Source organism: Plasmodium falciparum (genome assembly GCF_000002765.6).
Source record: "Plasmodium falciparum 3D7 genome assembly, chromosome: 14".
NCBI lineage: Eukaryota > Apicomplexa > Aconoidasida > Haemosporida > Plasmodiidae > Plasmodium > Plasmodium falciparum.
Genome location: NC_037283.1, coordinates 1,080,498 through 1,094,230, shown reverse-complemented (window position 1 = coordinate 1,094,230; position 13,733 = coordinate 1,080,498). Strand labels below are relative to the sequence as shown.

General features: G+C 17.6%; 5 protein-coding genes across 5 annotated transcripts; 2 read left to right on the top strand and 3 right to left on the bottom strand.

The window, feature by feature from the left end:
• Positions 1 to 449: 449 nt before the first annotated feature.
• Positions 450 to 1,295, bottom strand: PF3D7_1427900 (leucine-rich repeat protein; the record flags this gene model as incomplete). Its single annotated transcript, XM_001348395.1, has 1 exon — positions 450 to 1,295. The coding sequence occupies one exon, from the start codon at positions 1,293 to 1,295 to the stop codon at positions 450 to 452; it is 846 nt and encodes a 281-aa protein (XP_001348431.1).
• A 3,833-nt stretch (positions 1,296 to 5,128) lies between these two features.
• On the top strand, positions 5,129 to 5,869 carry PF3D7_1427800 (exosome complex component RRP41; the record flags this gene model as incomplete). The annotated part of the gene is made up of 1 exon (XM_001348394.1): positions 5,129 to 5,869. One exon carries the CDS (start codon positions 5,129 to 5,131, stop codon positions 5,867 to 5,869), a length of 741 nt encoding a protein of 246 aa, XP_001348430.1.
• A 734-nt stretch (positions 5,870 to 6,603) lies between these two features.
• On the top strand, positions 6,604 to 6,795 carry PF3D7_1427700 (conserved Plasmodium protein, unknown function; the record flags this gene model as incomplete). The annotated part of the gene is made up of 1 exon (XM_002585413.1): positions 6,604 to 6,795. One exon carries the CDS (start codon positions 6,604 to 6,606, stop codon positions 6,793 to 6,795), a length of 192 nt encoding a protein of 63 aa, XP_002585459.1.
• A 396-nt stretch (positions 6,796 to 7,191) lies between these two features.
• Positions 7,192 to 8,628, bottom strand: PF3D7_1427600 (CorA-like Mg2+ transporter protein, putative; the record flags this gene model as incomplete). The annotated part of the gene is made up of 1 exon (XM_001348393.1): positions 7,192 to 8,628. The coding sequence occupies one exon, from the start codon at positions 8,626 to 8,628 to the stop codon at positions 7,192 to 7,194; it is 1,437 nt and encodes a 478-aa protein (XP_001348429.1).
• Positions 8,629 to 10,022: 1,394 nt separating this feature from the next.
• On the bottom strand, positions 10,023 to 12,458 carry PF3D7_1427500 (DNA mismatch repair protein MSH2, putative; the record flags this gene model as incomplete). The annotated part of the gene is made up of 1 exon (XM_001348392.1): positions 10,023 to 12,458. One exon carries the CDS (start codon positions 12,456 to 12,458, stop codon positions 10,023 to 10,025), a length of 2,436 nt encoding a protein of 811 aa, XP_001348428.1.
• Between the last annotated feature and the right edge of the window lie 1,275 nt (positions 12,459 to 13,733).

Genomic DNA, 13,733 nt, shown 5'->3' with positions numbered 1-13,733 from the left:
AAAATAAATATATTATAGGATAAATATAAATTTGTATGTATATTGTTATATATATATATATATATATATATATATATATGTATGTATTTATTTATTTATATATTTTATTACTATTTTTTTTAAATAAAAGGTATATAAAAAAGGAAGATGTCATAATTAAAAAAATATAATATATACATAATACATATATATATTTATATGTTCGTATGTTGATATGATCATATATACATATTTATGGAAAATGTCATATTATTATTTTTTTATTTTATTTTATATTATTTTTTTTTTATTATTTTTTTTTTTTTTTTTTTTCATTTTAATATTTTCCTTAAGGTAATAATGGATATTAATATAAATATATAAATAAAATAAATAAATAAATATATACATATATATATATATATATTTATATTTATTTATTTATTCATTTATGTTTATATAATTTCTATTCATTCAAGTTTGGTTTTTTTTAGGTCCATATCATTCGTATTATCAAGAGCGTCTTGTTTTCTTTTATTTGACTTTTCATCTTTGTTTACACCTTCTGTTTCTTTTGTATCTATATCATAATCCTCTTTATCTAAATCTTCTTTATCAAGATCCTCCATATCTTCATCTTCTAAATCATCATCTAATTCGTCATCTTCGTCATCATCTTCATTATCATTGGGTACAAATTCTTCATCTTCATCATCTTCATCTTTAAAGTCAGCTTCATAGAAATTTTTTAAAGTATTATCTTCTTCATATTCTTCTTCTTCTTCTTCATCCGAACTTAAAACTTCCATACCTTCTTTATTATAACAATCGATAATTTTGACATTTGGTAAAAATTCAAATAATTCTTTTCTGTAATTTGGATTATCTGCAAATGGATTAAATTGTACTCCTAAACGAACTAAATTTTTTAATTCTTTCAAAGTTTCAAAATCATTTATATTTTTAAAATGGTTTCCACCTATTTCAAGGGTTTTAATATTTGGAAAATTTTGTACTATATATTTTAATACTTCAACAGAACTTAAATGATTATCTGTTAATTCCAAAACATTTAAGGTAGCAATTGATGGGATATTTTCTAAGGTCTGTATTCCGGTTTGATTTAAACATAACCTTTCTAAATTTTTAAAATTTTTCAATAATTCTTTCTCTTCATTTTTTATGCTTGTAAGTTTTTTCCCATCTAAAATTAATTCATTTAAACTTTCATAAGCATGTTCATTAGTTGCATCCTTTCCATCTATTGTGTGTTCTTTTTTCCATTTTTCAACTCGATCCCTAATAGCTTTTTCCATTATATTATTCTTAATTTATAAATGATATAATATATATATATATATATATATATATATTTATATGTATATAATGCTATTCTGAAAATAATGTGTATCTTTTTTTTTTAAAAAAAAAGTAAAATTTTTTATATTTAATGTCAATTATGTATTTTATTAAAATGTATATATAATAATATTATATATATAATATATAATATATATATATATATATTTATTTATTTATTTTTTATTTATTATTATTTCTGTTCAAAATATGAAAAAAAAAAAAAAAATTCTTTTTAATTTTATTTAAATCATTAAAATGTGTAAAATTGCAAATAAGCAAAAATATATATATGTATTCTTAAAAAAAAAAAAAAAAAAAAATTTTTTGGATTTTTATAAAATAATCATAAAAATATATTTATATATATATATATATATATCAATTATCTGTAACTTTTATAATTTTTCATAAAAACAAAAATAAAATTTTTTTATGTATTATATATATAATATAATATATATATATATATATATGTGTATTCATTAATATATGTTTATATTAATTATAATATATATATATATATATATATTCATTCTAAAATAAAAGGATTAATTTATTTCTTATAATATTATGAAAAACCTATAAATATTTCTTATATATTTTTACATATATATATTATATATATATCATATTATTTTTCATATGTATAGCTCTCTTTAAAATATTATTTTGAAATTCAAAATAAAATATATATATATAATATATATATATATATATATATATATATATTATAAAATAAATAATATTATATTATATAAATAAAAAATGTGTTTAAATATTTAGAAACATATAATTATATATATATATATTATTCTTTTTTTACATCATATATAAAATTCAAAATAAAATATCAGTCATGCGCTTTCACATAGTTTTTAAAAATATAAAAATCATAAAAATAGAAAAATAATTTAACTATATGTTTCACTATAATTGTGTATTATATATTTATCATAAAAAAAAATATTTGTACACATATTTATATATTATATATATATATAGTAATTTGATAAGAGAAAAAAAAAAAAAAATCATATAAATAATATATGTATTATATAATTATATATATATATATATATATAATATAATATAAACACAAATTAAAATTTAAAAAATTTGCATAAGTTTATATTATTATTATAAAATATCAATATTATTTCATATCCGTGTATATTGTATGATAAGAATTTATGTATGTATTTAATATATTATAATATATATATATAATATAATGAATATATTAATTGTATATATTAGCGATAAATATGAAACTAATAAAATGTATTCATTTCGTCAATAAATAATAAAATATTTAAGTAGAAAAAAATTTTATTTTTCTATTTTACCTTACATATTCTTCATTATTTTGTAAGAATTTATATTCTTATTATATTTTAATATATATTATTCATTTTTTATAAATAATAAATATATTATTAGATATATATTAATATAATACATACGAAAATAAAATAAAATAAAATATATATATTATAATTATATATGCGTATATTTAATATATCATGAGGAGTGAATATACTATATATATATATATAATATATATATATAAGTATATTTTTTATACATTTTCAGGAATGTATATAATACATATAAATATAATTTATATATAGATTTGATTTTAATTATTCATATTTTTATAATTGTTCATGAAATTTTCTTTTTCTTTTTTTTTTCTTTTTTTGAATATATAAACTTATATTTATTTTTCTCATTTATATTACAATGAAATTTTCAAATTGTTTTTTGTAATAAATTATTATATATAAAATATATATATATATATATAATATCTCATGGAAGAAAATATAAATAAAAATAGTAAAATCAATAATATGTAATGAAGAAAAGAAAGAAGAAATTTATATTTTAGAAACTCATAAAAAGATGATAATTCTACATTTGAACATACTTCTATAATTATAAAAAGAAATATATTATTTACTTTTATTAAGCCATATGATTTATAATATTATGAATATATAATAATGTGTATAAATTAGGTATTTTGTTTTTAATCGAGCTTTTTAATAATTTATAGCTTCTTAATTATGAAATATATTATATAATATATATATATATATATATTATATCATAATGTCAAATAGATATGGTTAATATATATTTCTCTTTTTTTTTTTCTTTAAAATAATAGAAAGAGTTCTAAAAAAATAAATATATAATTTATATATTATAAAAAGTAATAAGATATTTTTTTTTTTATTATGTGTGCACATATATATATATATATATATATATATATAGGTACAAATAAGTATTTTGCACGTATTTGTGTATATTATGAAAAAGGAGGATTTATAATAAATAAGTCATATGATTCCTTCTTTCATTATTTTTTCCATATTCCCATAATGTTATGGTAGATATAATATAATAACATATGTGTCTCCATGTAATATAATACTGTATATTTTTCGCTTTTATGCATATACATTAATTTTTCTTTTTTGGATATTTTGTATTTTTCTATAAATATACATGGTAAAATTACAAGGGAAAAAAATATGTACAAATATGGAAAATTATATTTTACATAAATAACTTGTATAAGCAATAATAATAAATGTTATTTTGCTTCGTACGTAAAGAAAAATATATTATGAAATAATAATAACTTTTTTTTTATCACTTAGAATAATATAATATAAACATTATATATATATATATATATATATATGTAGTATAATTTTATCTTTATTTTTTCCATACACTTTTGTAATAAACATCTATAAAGTACTTTCTTTTTATATCAAGTCCTAAATTATATATTATATATATATATTATATATATATATATAACACTATACAGATTTTAAATATTTTTCTTTTTTTATTTCTAAACATCTTAAAAAAATCAGAATTTTTGAACAAAATAATTCATCCAATTAATATGACAACAATTTATAATTTGTAAATTAATTCAATGTCATATTTTATTTGTCGTTTTATATTTTCTACATTTTATATATGTATTTTTAATATCTTATTTATAAAATAAACATATTTTTAATATATGTAAGTAATAGTATAAAAAAAATGTATATATATATATATATATATATATTTATAAAATAATACATTTTTTTTTTTTTTCTTCTTTTTATTATTTATTTTTTTTTTTTATTTGTTATACATAATAAATTTTTTCTCAACTATAAAAACAATTTATAATAATGGAATATTAATATATTATATATTTATATTATTATCTATATTAATGAACTGATGGAATGCATAAATTCCGTTCTTTAATAAAAAAAAAAAGAAAAAAAAAAAACTAAAGAATAAAATATAAAACCAATATTAGAAAGTTTTAAAAAAATATTTTATACTTTTAATATGATTATTTTATTTCATTTTTGTAATAATTTGATAATAATAATACATCATACTTAAATTTTTTTTGTATAATCAAATGGAACTTTTGTTCTGTTTTATAGAATATATATTGAGCTCATTACTTATTCTTTAATATATATATATAAATACATATATATATATATATAATATGCATATAATATAATGATGCAGTGCATATGTTAAAATGAAAAAAAAAAAAAAAAAAAAAAAAAAAAATCATAATATATATATATATATATATATATATATATATGTTTAATTATTTTATAACTAGATTTTTTTATCATTTCGTACTCTTATTCAAAATAAGTATATAGAAGCAAAGACCATTAAAAATAAAATAATATATAGCTATATATATATATTTTTTTTTTTTTTTTTTGTAATTATGTCAATTGTACAATATATAAATGACGAAGGTTACCGAATTGACGGAAGAAAAAATGATGAATGCAGATTAATAAAAATAAGTTTAGGAAATGGAAATGAGTTAATAGATGTAGATGGATTTTCTTTTTTTGAAATAGGAAATACAAAATTATTTGCATATATACAAGGACCAAATGAATATAGAAGACCTGATGAAAAATGTTTAGTAAAGTGTAACGTATTTTTATCACCTTTTAATATATTAGAGAAGAAAAGGAAAAAAAGTAAAGATAATGTAACAAGAGAAATAAGTTCATATATAAGAAATATATGTAATCATATAATATTATTAGATTTATATAAAAATTCTGAAATAAATATATTTCTATATATTATAGAAAGAGATGGAGGATTAAAAGCAGCAGCTGTCAATACATGTATATTAGCTTTAATAGATGCAGGAATTGCTATCAAATATTTTATATCTGCATCGTCAGTATTATATTTACAAAACAATATAATAGTAGATGGAAATCAATTTGAAGTGAATTCGGGATCACCTGAATTAACCCTGGCCATTGATATGAGCTCAAATAATATTGTTCTATTAGAATTTGATGCTGAAGTTCCCATTGATATTTTTCAATCCATGTTAAAAACATGTGCTCAGGCATGTATACATGTTGGGAATATTATGAAATTAAGCATAAAGGAAAATGCTATAAAATTGTTGAGTTTAAATAGCATTTTAAACACATGACAATATATATATATATATATATATATATATTTATTTATTTATTTATATTTTATTTTTTTTTATGTAATTGTTTTATATACACATTTTACCATAATATATATTTTTTTAATATATACATTTATTTAAAAAAAAAAAAAAAAATTATTTTTTGTTTGTTTCTTATTTCATTTTTTCCAAACTAAATATAAAACTTATAAGTTATTACACAAAAATGTAATTAGCTAACAAATAAATGATAATATCACATAATTTTAATTTTTAAAAAAAAAAATAAACATATAAATATATATATATATATATATATATATTTATGTTAATTAAGCACTTGATAATATTACCTTAATTTTTCATAAAAAAGGAAATTATGATATGGAATTATATAATGCCATTCTTGTGATATTTTCATATTGAATACAAAATGCACTCTTATTAATATTCCTATTTATTACATATTGAAATGATATAATAAATATATATATTAAATAATATATTTAAATATTATATATATATATATATTTATTTATATTTATATTTTGCCATTTTAATTATTTATTCATTTATTTTGTGTATAAACAGGTTTTTCATTATTTGACACATTTTTTTTTTTTTATTACACATCTTCCAGTTTCATTTTATTTGATATTATTTCATATATCTTTTCTTATTTTGCTTTTTATGTATATATATTATATATATATTATATATATGCCTAATGTCAAAACGTTATAATCATAATGAATGATGACTATGCATCGAAACCTCCTACATACATATGGAATATAAACATTGGTTTAAATGCATTATCAGAAAATATTCTAGATTCTCTTTTATTTTTTGGTTTTATTATAAGTATTTTAGGATCCTTTTATTTTCTGTACTGGTTACAAAGTGGAGAAATGAGAAACATGTGCAATAAAAGTAGTTAAGAATGAGAATACGGGGAATGCCATTATCCATATTTATTTTATTTTATTATTTATTATTATTATTTTTTTTTTCTATTGAATTATGAAACAATTTGATAAAGTGTTATTAAATAAATTGAAAAAATAGGGACATATAAAAATGGAACGTTTATCTAATACAATTTAAACGTGAAAAAGTTAAATTAAAACAAATGTACAAAGTGCATATTTTTTTCAAAAGGTGAAAAATTTTCAAATTGAAAATGACACATGAAAATGCATATAAATAAATAAATAAATATATATATATATATGTTTGTGTTTATTATTTCATTTTTTATTTTTATTTTTATTTTTTATTTTTTTTTTTTGTGAACACATACAACCACCAATTATATACATTTTTTTTTTTTTTTTTCAAATTTTAACTTTTTTAAAAGATACCATGACATAGATTAAACACATTATGGTTATAAACATTAAAGAAAAAGCTAGTGACCAAAAAACATACTGATCACTTTCAAAACCATTTTTTAAATTCATTCCAAAAATAGCAGCTATTGTACCAACTACAGTTATTATAATTCCATATATTTTTAAACCCAATTCTAATTTTAAAACATTATTTCTTGCATCATCTAAATTTAATTCAACCATTTGTAATACATCATCCAAGGATTGATCTGTCCTATGTATAATTTTTAAGAATTCTTCTATTTCATGACAATAATATTCTAACAACATTTCTGTATCTTCATTATTTGGAGTAGGATCTGATTTTTCCCATAATTCTGGTTTATCCCAGAAATACGAAACTTCTAATCTTCTTACATCATCATCATTATTTAAAACACCATGAATAGATTTATATACACTTTGAACTTTTTCATCAATTATTTTTAATTTCCTTCTCATATCAGTTAATTTATTTATACATTTGTATATACTTAAGTTATTACTTATAATTTCAAATAATTTTTCTGCTTCACATATTACTGGTTCAATTTCATTTTTCAATTCTTCACTTATATCAACAAAGATAGCTTCCAAAATTAAAATTTCAAAAGGTAAAGAATCTTTTATTAATGATATAACTTTTGAATTTTCAATAAAATATTTACACATCTTCTCTTCCTTTTCAGCTATTTCAGGTATTGTACTGTTAGTAAAAGTGGGGATATACAACAAAAAGTCTTTAAATATAATACATTTTCTATACGGTAAATTGATAAGTACACAATTTCTTTTAGGAGATATATCAAATCTAGTAGTTGTATTATTGGATAATAATTGTCTTATATCTCTATATTGAGCTAAACCACTAGAATTTTCTGGTGTTGTTTCTCCTTTTATTTTATGTACCATTTTTAATAATTCATGAGACTGTAAAGTATATGGGGTATCTTCTCCATTGTATATTTTATGAACCTCATGTTTTAAATATTTATTAAAACATTTTATTCGTATTTTAAAATCATCACTTTTCATATATTCTTCTCTATTATCTTTCATATAAGAAAATATATTTTTATTACTATATAAAAAAGATTCTCTTAACCCTTTTGTTTCTTTAAAATCTTTTATATGCTCTTCATCTGATATATTGTTATGAATTCTATATTCTTCACTACTATTTCTTTTAAATCCACGTTTTATATAATTCATATAACTACTTTCGTCTTTAAAGTTTTTTTCATTCCTTTGCATTAAATTCTTCACATCATGATTCTCATTATAGTTTGATAGAATACTTAACTTACTATGATAGTCTTCTGTTTTTTTATATTCCTTTAGTTCTTCATTCTTCTCATTTATATTAAGTAAAGGTTTCTTTAATTTTCCTTCATCAGACATCGTTCAGAGTTTTATTTATATAAAAAATAAAATAAGATCATTTATTCTATTCACAAAAATATATATATATATATATATATATATTACTATATTAAAAAGCAATGTGCTACGTTTAATGAACCAAATATATAAAAAAGAAAAAAAAAATTTCAAACATATAAGATTAATATATTATATCTATATATATATGTATATATTTTTTTTTTATGTGATATTTTAAAATTACAATTTTGAATTCTTAAACATTTTGCTATTAAATTCTTTGTGTTATGGAATGTTTCAGTATTTTCTATTCAAATAGGGAAAGGAAATTAAATTAAACATTTTAATAAATATTTATTGTAATATATTATATTTTTATCAAAATAAAATAAGATATATATTTCAATATCATATGCATATATTATATGAACCTGTAATAAAAAAAAAATTTAATTAAATATATAAATATAAATATATATATATATATATATATATATATATATATATACATTTGTCCTAGAAAATTTTCATTATGAAATTAATTATCTTCTTATATCGCCTATATAAAATATTTTTATACTTTTAAATGATATAAAAAACTAATGAATAATAATAAGTAATTTTTTATTGAAATCATACAAATTTATTAAAAAAAAAAAAAAAAAAATTGGTAATTCTTCATGTATACTTTTATGTGCATTTAAAATTAGCAGACCACATTTAAATAATTATTAAAATAAAGATTCTCCATGGTGTATCATAATAAAATAGAATGCAAATATATATATATATATATTCATGTATCAGAATACATATATAAAAAATGTACACTATATAAATATATTATTATATATATTGTCGTTAACAAAATTAAGGAATCTACATAATCATATATCTTTTATATTTATAAGAAAATAAGCACCTTGCGTCGCAACGTTGGATTTTTCAAATAAGTACAAATATATTACGATTTTATATATTTTTTTTTTTTTTTTTTAAAGCAAAAAAAATAACATTTTTAAAAAGTGTAAAAAAAAGTTAAATTTAAAAAGAGTTTTTTTTTTTTTTTTTTTTTTTTAGATGAAGAATTAATAAATGGTGATCATATAAATAAAAAAATATAAGGAATAATAAAAATATTAAATCAGTTGATTTTTATGGAAATGTATGTGTAAGATATTTAAAAATATCCTGTAAGCATCAACATGGAACATTAACTTTAAAAATATAAATATTTATATACATAAAATAATGGAATTTTTATAATTTTTATAATTTTTTTTATTTTTATAATTTTTATAATTTTTATAATTTTTTTTATTTTTATAATTTATAATTTTTTTTATAAATGGATTAAAAAATGTCCTGCTTTATAATAATAAATATTTTTTTTCCTATTAAAAAAAATGTACTTATATAGCTAATTCTTTTAAATAATTTTTTTTGGAAACGAAGCGTTCCATAAATTCATTTTCATTAGTAGATGAAAATAAATAATGAATTTCATCTTTTATTTTCATATAATTTGAAATTTTCATTTTATAATTTTCATCAGCACTTGCTGAAGTATCTATATTTAATTTTTCTTTTAAGTAATATTTATTTTCAGCTGATTCGAGTTCCTCTACTTTTTCATAAGCTTTTTGAATAACTTCTTTTGGTAATTTGGCAATTTCAGCAACATTAACTCCATAACTTTTATTTGAAGCTCCATCTTTAATTTCATATAAAAAGCAAATTTTCTTTTTCTCCTTATCAATTGTAGTTTCTACATGTCTGTTAATAACCCCTTCACATTGATAAGCAATATTTGACATTTCATGGAAATGAGTTGCAAATAGACAAAAACATTTTATATTATCTAAAATATATTTTCCAATAGACCAACTTATACCTAATCCTTCATAAGTAGATGTACCTCTACCTAGTTCGTCAACAATAATAAAAGAATTTTGATCAGCATTTTTTACAATTGCTGCTGCTTCTATCATTTCTGATAAAAAGGTTGAAATTCCTTTTAATTGAAAATCGGAAGCTCCAACTCTGCACATAATTTGTGTAAATATAGGAACTTCACAAAAATCACATGGTACAAACATACCTATTTGAGCTAATATACATATAATAGCTGTTTGTCTAATGTATGTACTTTTCCCTCCCATATTAGGTCCGGTAACTATAATTAACCTACTGTTCTTTTTATTCATATGGATATCATTAGGTATGAAGTTATTCAAATTATATTGTAATTCTAACAATGGATGACGTGATTTTCTCATAATTACATTTTCTCCATGATCGACTATTACTGGTCGAACATATGGAAATGGTGAATTATGACAAACGACTGAAAAAGATATTAATACATCTAATGTAGATACTAAATCAATAAACTTTTCAATAACTGGTGTATATGTAGAAACAGCACATATTGTTTTATTTATGATTTCTGATTGTAATGTATTATAAATATTTAAACAATGATCATATTGTTTACATAAATTTTTTAATGTATTCGTTGTAAATAAGAATTCATTTTTATTCATACGTACTGTCATATATTTTTTTTTATCTTGTTGAACTAAACCACAATCTTTTTTTGTTACTCTAAATAAAAATACGTTGGTATTACAATCTACTAATCTAATATCTTCTCTATTTGCTCTTTTATAAGTCCTATCATATTTATCTGCAAAAATATCTTTTTCTACATCATCTTTATGTTTTTTGATTTTCTTCATTAAGGCATTTTTTTCATTAGCAATAATTTCTAGTTCATTATCAAAACTTGTCGAAATTAAATAAACTTTATTTTCTTGAACTTCTTCTAAGTCTATAGTTATTTCAATCATATCTAATAATTTAGAAAATTTATTCAAAATGTCACGTAAAGGATTTATAATGATTTCGTCTATAGTTTCTTTGTTTTTTCCTTGAATAGGTTTTAAAGTAAAGTAAATTTGTTTAAAATCTAAAATAGAATAATACATTTTTACAATATCCTTTAAAATCATTTCTTCATTATATTTAGAATTTACTCGAATTTCATTATTTTGATTTATTTCTTTTAAATAATGATTAAGTTTATCTAATTCTGGTATCCTTTTTAAATAATTACAAAAAATAACATTACGAGCATCATCTTCTTTTATGAAAAATTCAACAATATTTAATCTTTTATTTATTTCTGCAACATTAGTTAATGGTTGTGTTAACCATGATACTAATTTTTTGGAACCTATCGTAGTATTACATTTATCTAAAAATTTCAATAAACTTGTATTATTATTATAACTATGTATATTCTTTTTATTTGGAAGGATATTTAATGCACTAATAGCTGCTTTATCTAATCTCATATATAAATCCATATTATGTATATTAATTTTACATTGATTATGTATATCTTGATTTTCTTTTAGTTTTAAATAATTAATTAAAACCATTAAACATTTACATGCATTTTCTAATTCTAAATGTTTATCATAATTTCTTACATCATCATTATGAGATATAATTAGCTTTAATTCATCTTTTAAATTTGTTGCATCATACTTTTTCTTTTCCAAAGGAATAGCTTGAACATTACAAATTTTAAACAAATTTAAAAGTCTTTCATCATCAACTAAATCATTAGTACTATTGAAAAAACACTTATGTGGTCTTTTCTGTATGAATAAAGATTCTAAAGCTGTAAAATGTCCATTATCAATAAATTCTGTCATTAAAAATTCATATTTTAAATAATTATAAAAACATACACCTAAACTTTTCTGATATTTTTTCGTATCTATGTATAAGCATAATATTTGATCCTCATTAACTTCCTCTACCTCATGATTTTCCATCGTCAATAAAATTTTTTTAAAAATATAACAAAAAATGAAAAATGTATATTATGTAAAATGTATGTTTATAAACTTTATGTGTTAACACATCGAATGTATTTATTACCAAGAATAACCTTTTTAAAAAAAGATTACATATATAAAACAAAAATATGTATATATATATATATATATATATATATATATATAGTTTTTATAAAGCATATATAAATTTAACAAAATATGTGACTATTTTAGTATATGTTAGAAAAAAATAAAATATATTATAATATACTATTATATTAAAATGTGTGGTAATATAATATATATAATATATATATTTTTTTTTTTTTTTTTTCGTGTTTTTGGTGTATATTTCTCCTTTTACAATTTAAACAATATATATATAAAGGGCTTAAAAAGAATGTTTTCCTAAAATATATAAAAGAAATAATTATATTAAATAATTTTAATTCATATATTTATTGTTATGAATTTTTGAATGCTCAAAAACATAGTCATGTATATATTTATATATATTATATTTTCTCCATTGAAAAATATATATTATATTTGTTTTGTTTATTTTTTCTTTATATTATTTCAAAAATAATTAATATTTTATCACAAATATATTCAAATGCACATTTTTTTTTTTATATTTTAAGAGAAAAAAAAAAAAATGAATATATAATAATACAAATTGTATTTTATTCGAATAATCATATAAACCTCAAACAAATGATATATTATAAAATAATTTCTTAAAATTTTATGTTTTGAAAAATTCTTTAGGTAAATATAAGGTAACTTTTTTTCTTTTTAATATATATTTATAATATCATTTCATGGTATGTATTAAAAAAAGAAGCCTTTATTAAAATGATATATATATTTTTTTTTTTTACCAGATGAAAAACTTTGTATATTTATATAATATATATATATATATATATATATTATGAAAAACTATATCGAAACGGTCTAAGATGTTTTTTTATGTGATTAGATATATATGAAATATATTTCATTATAATATATCATTTGAATATAATATTAATTTTAATATGCTTATTAAAAAATAACAAACAAAAAAAAAAAAAAAAAAAAATATATATATATATATATATATATTTGAGAAAAAAAATTTTGTTTGAAAAGAAAACATTCTTAGAGTTTTTCAAATACACATTGATACATAACTGAATTTTAACATTCTGAAATCTTTAAAAAAAGGATATAAGCAAAATTTATTATATCATTTCCATTCATAGAATTTTCAAAAAGTTAAGGGTT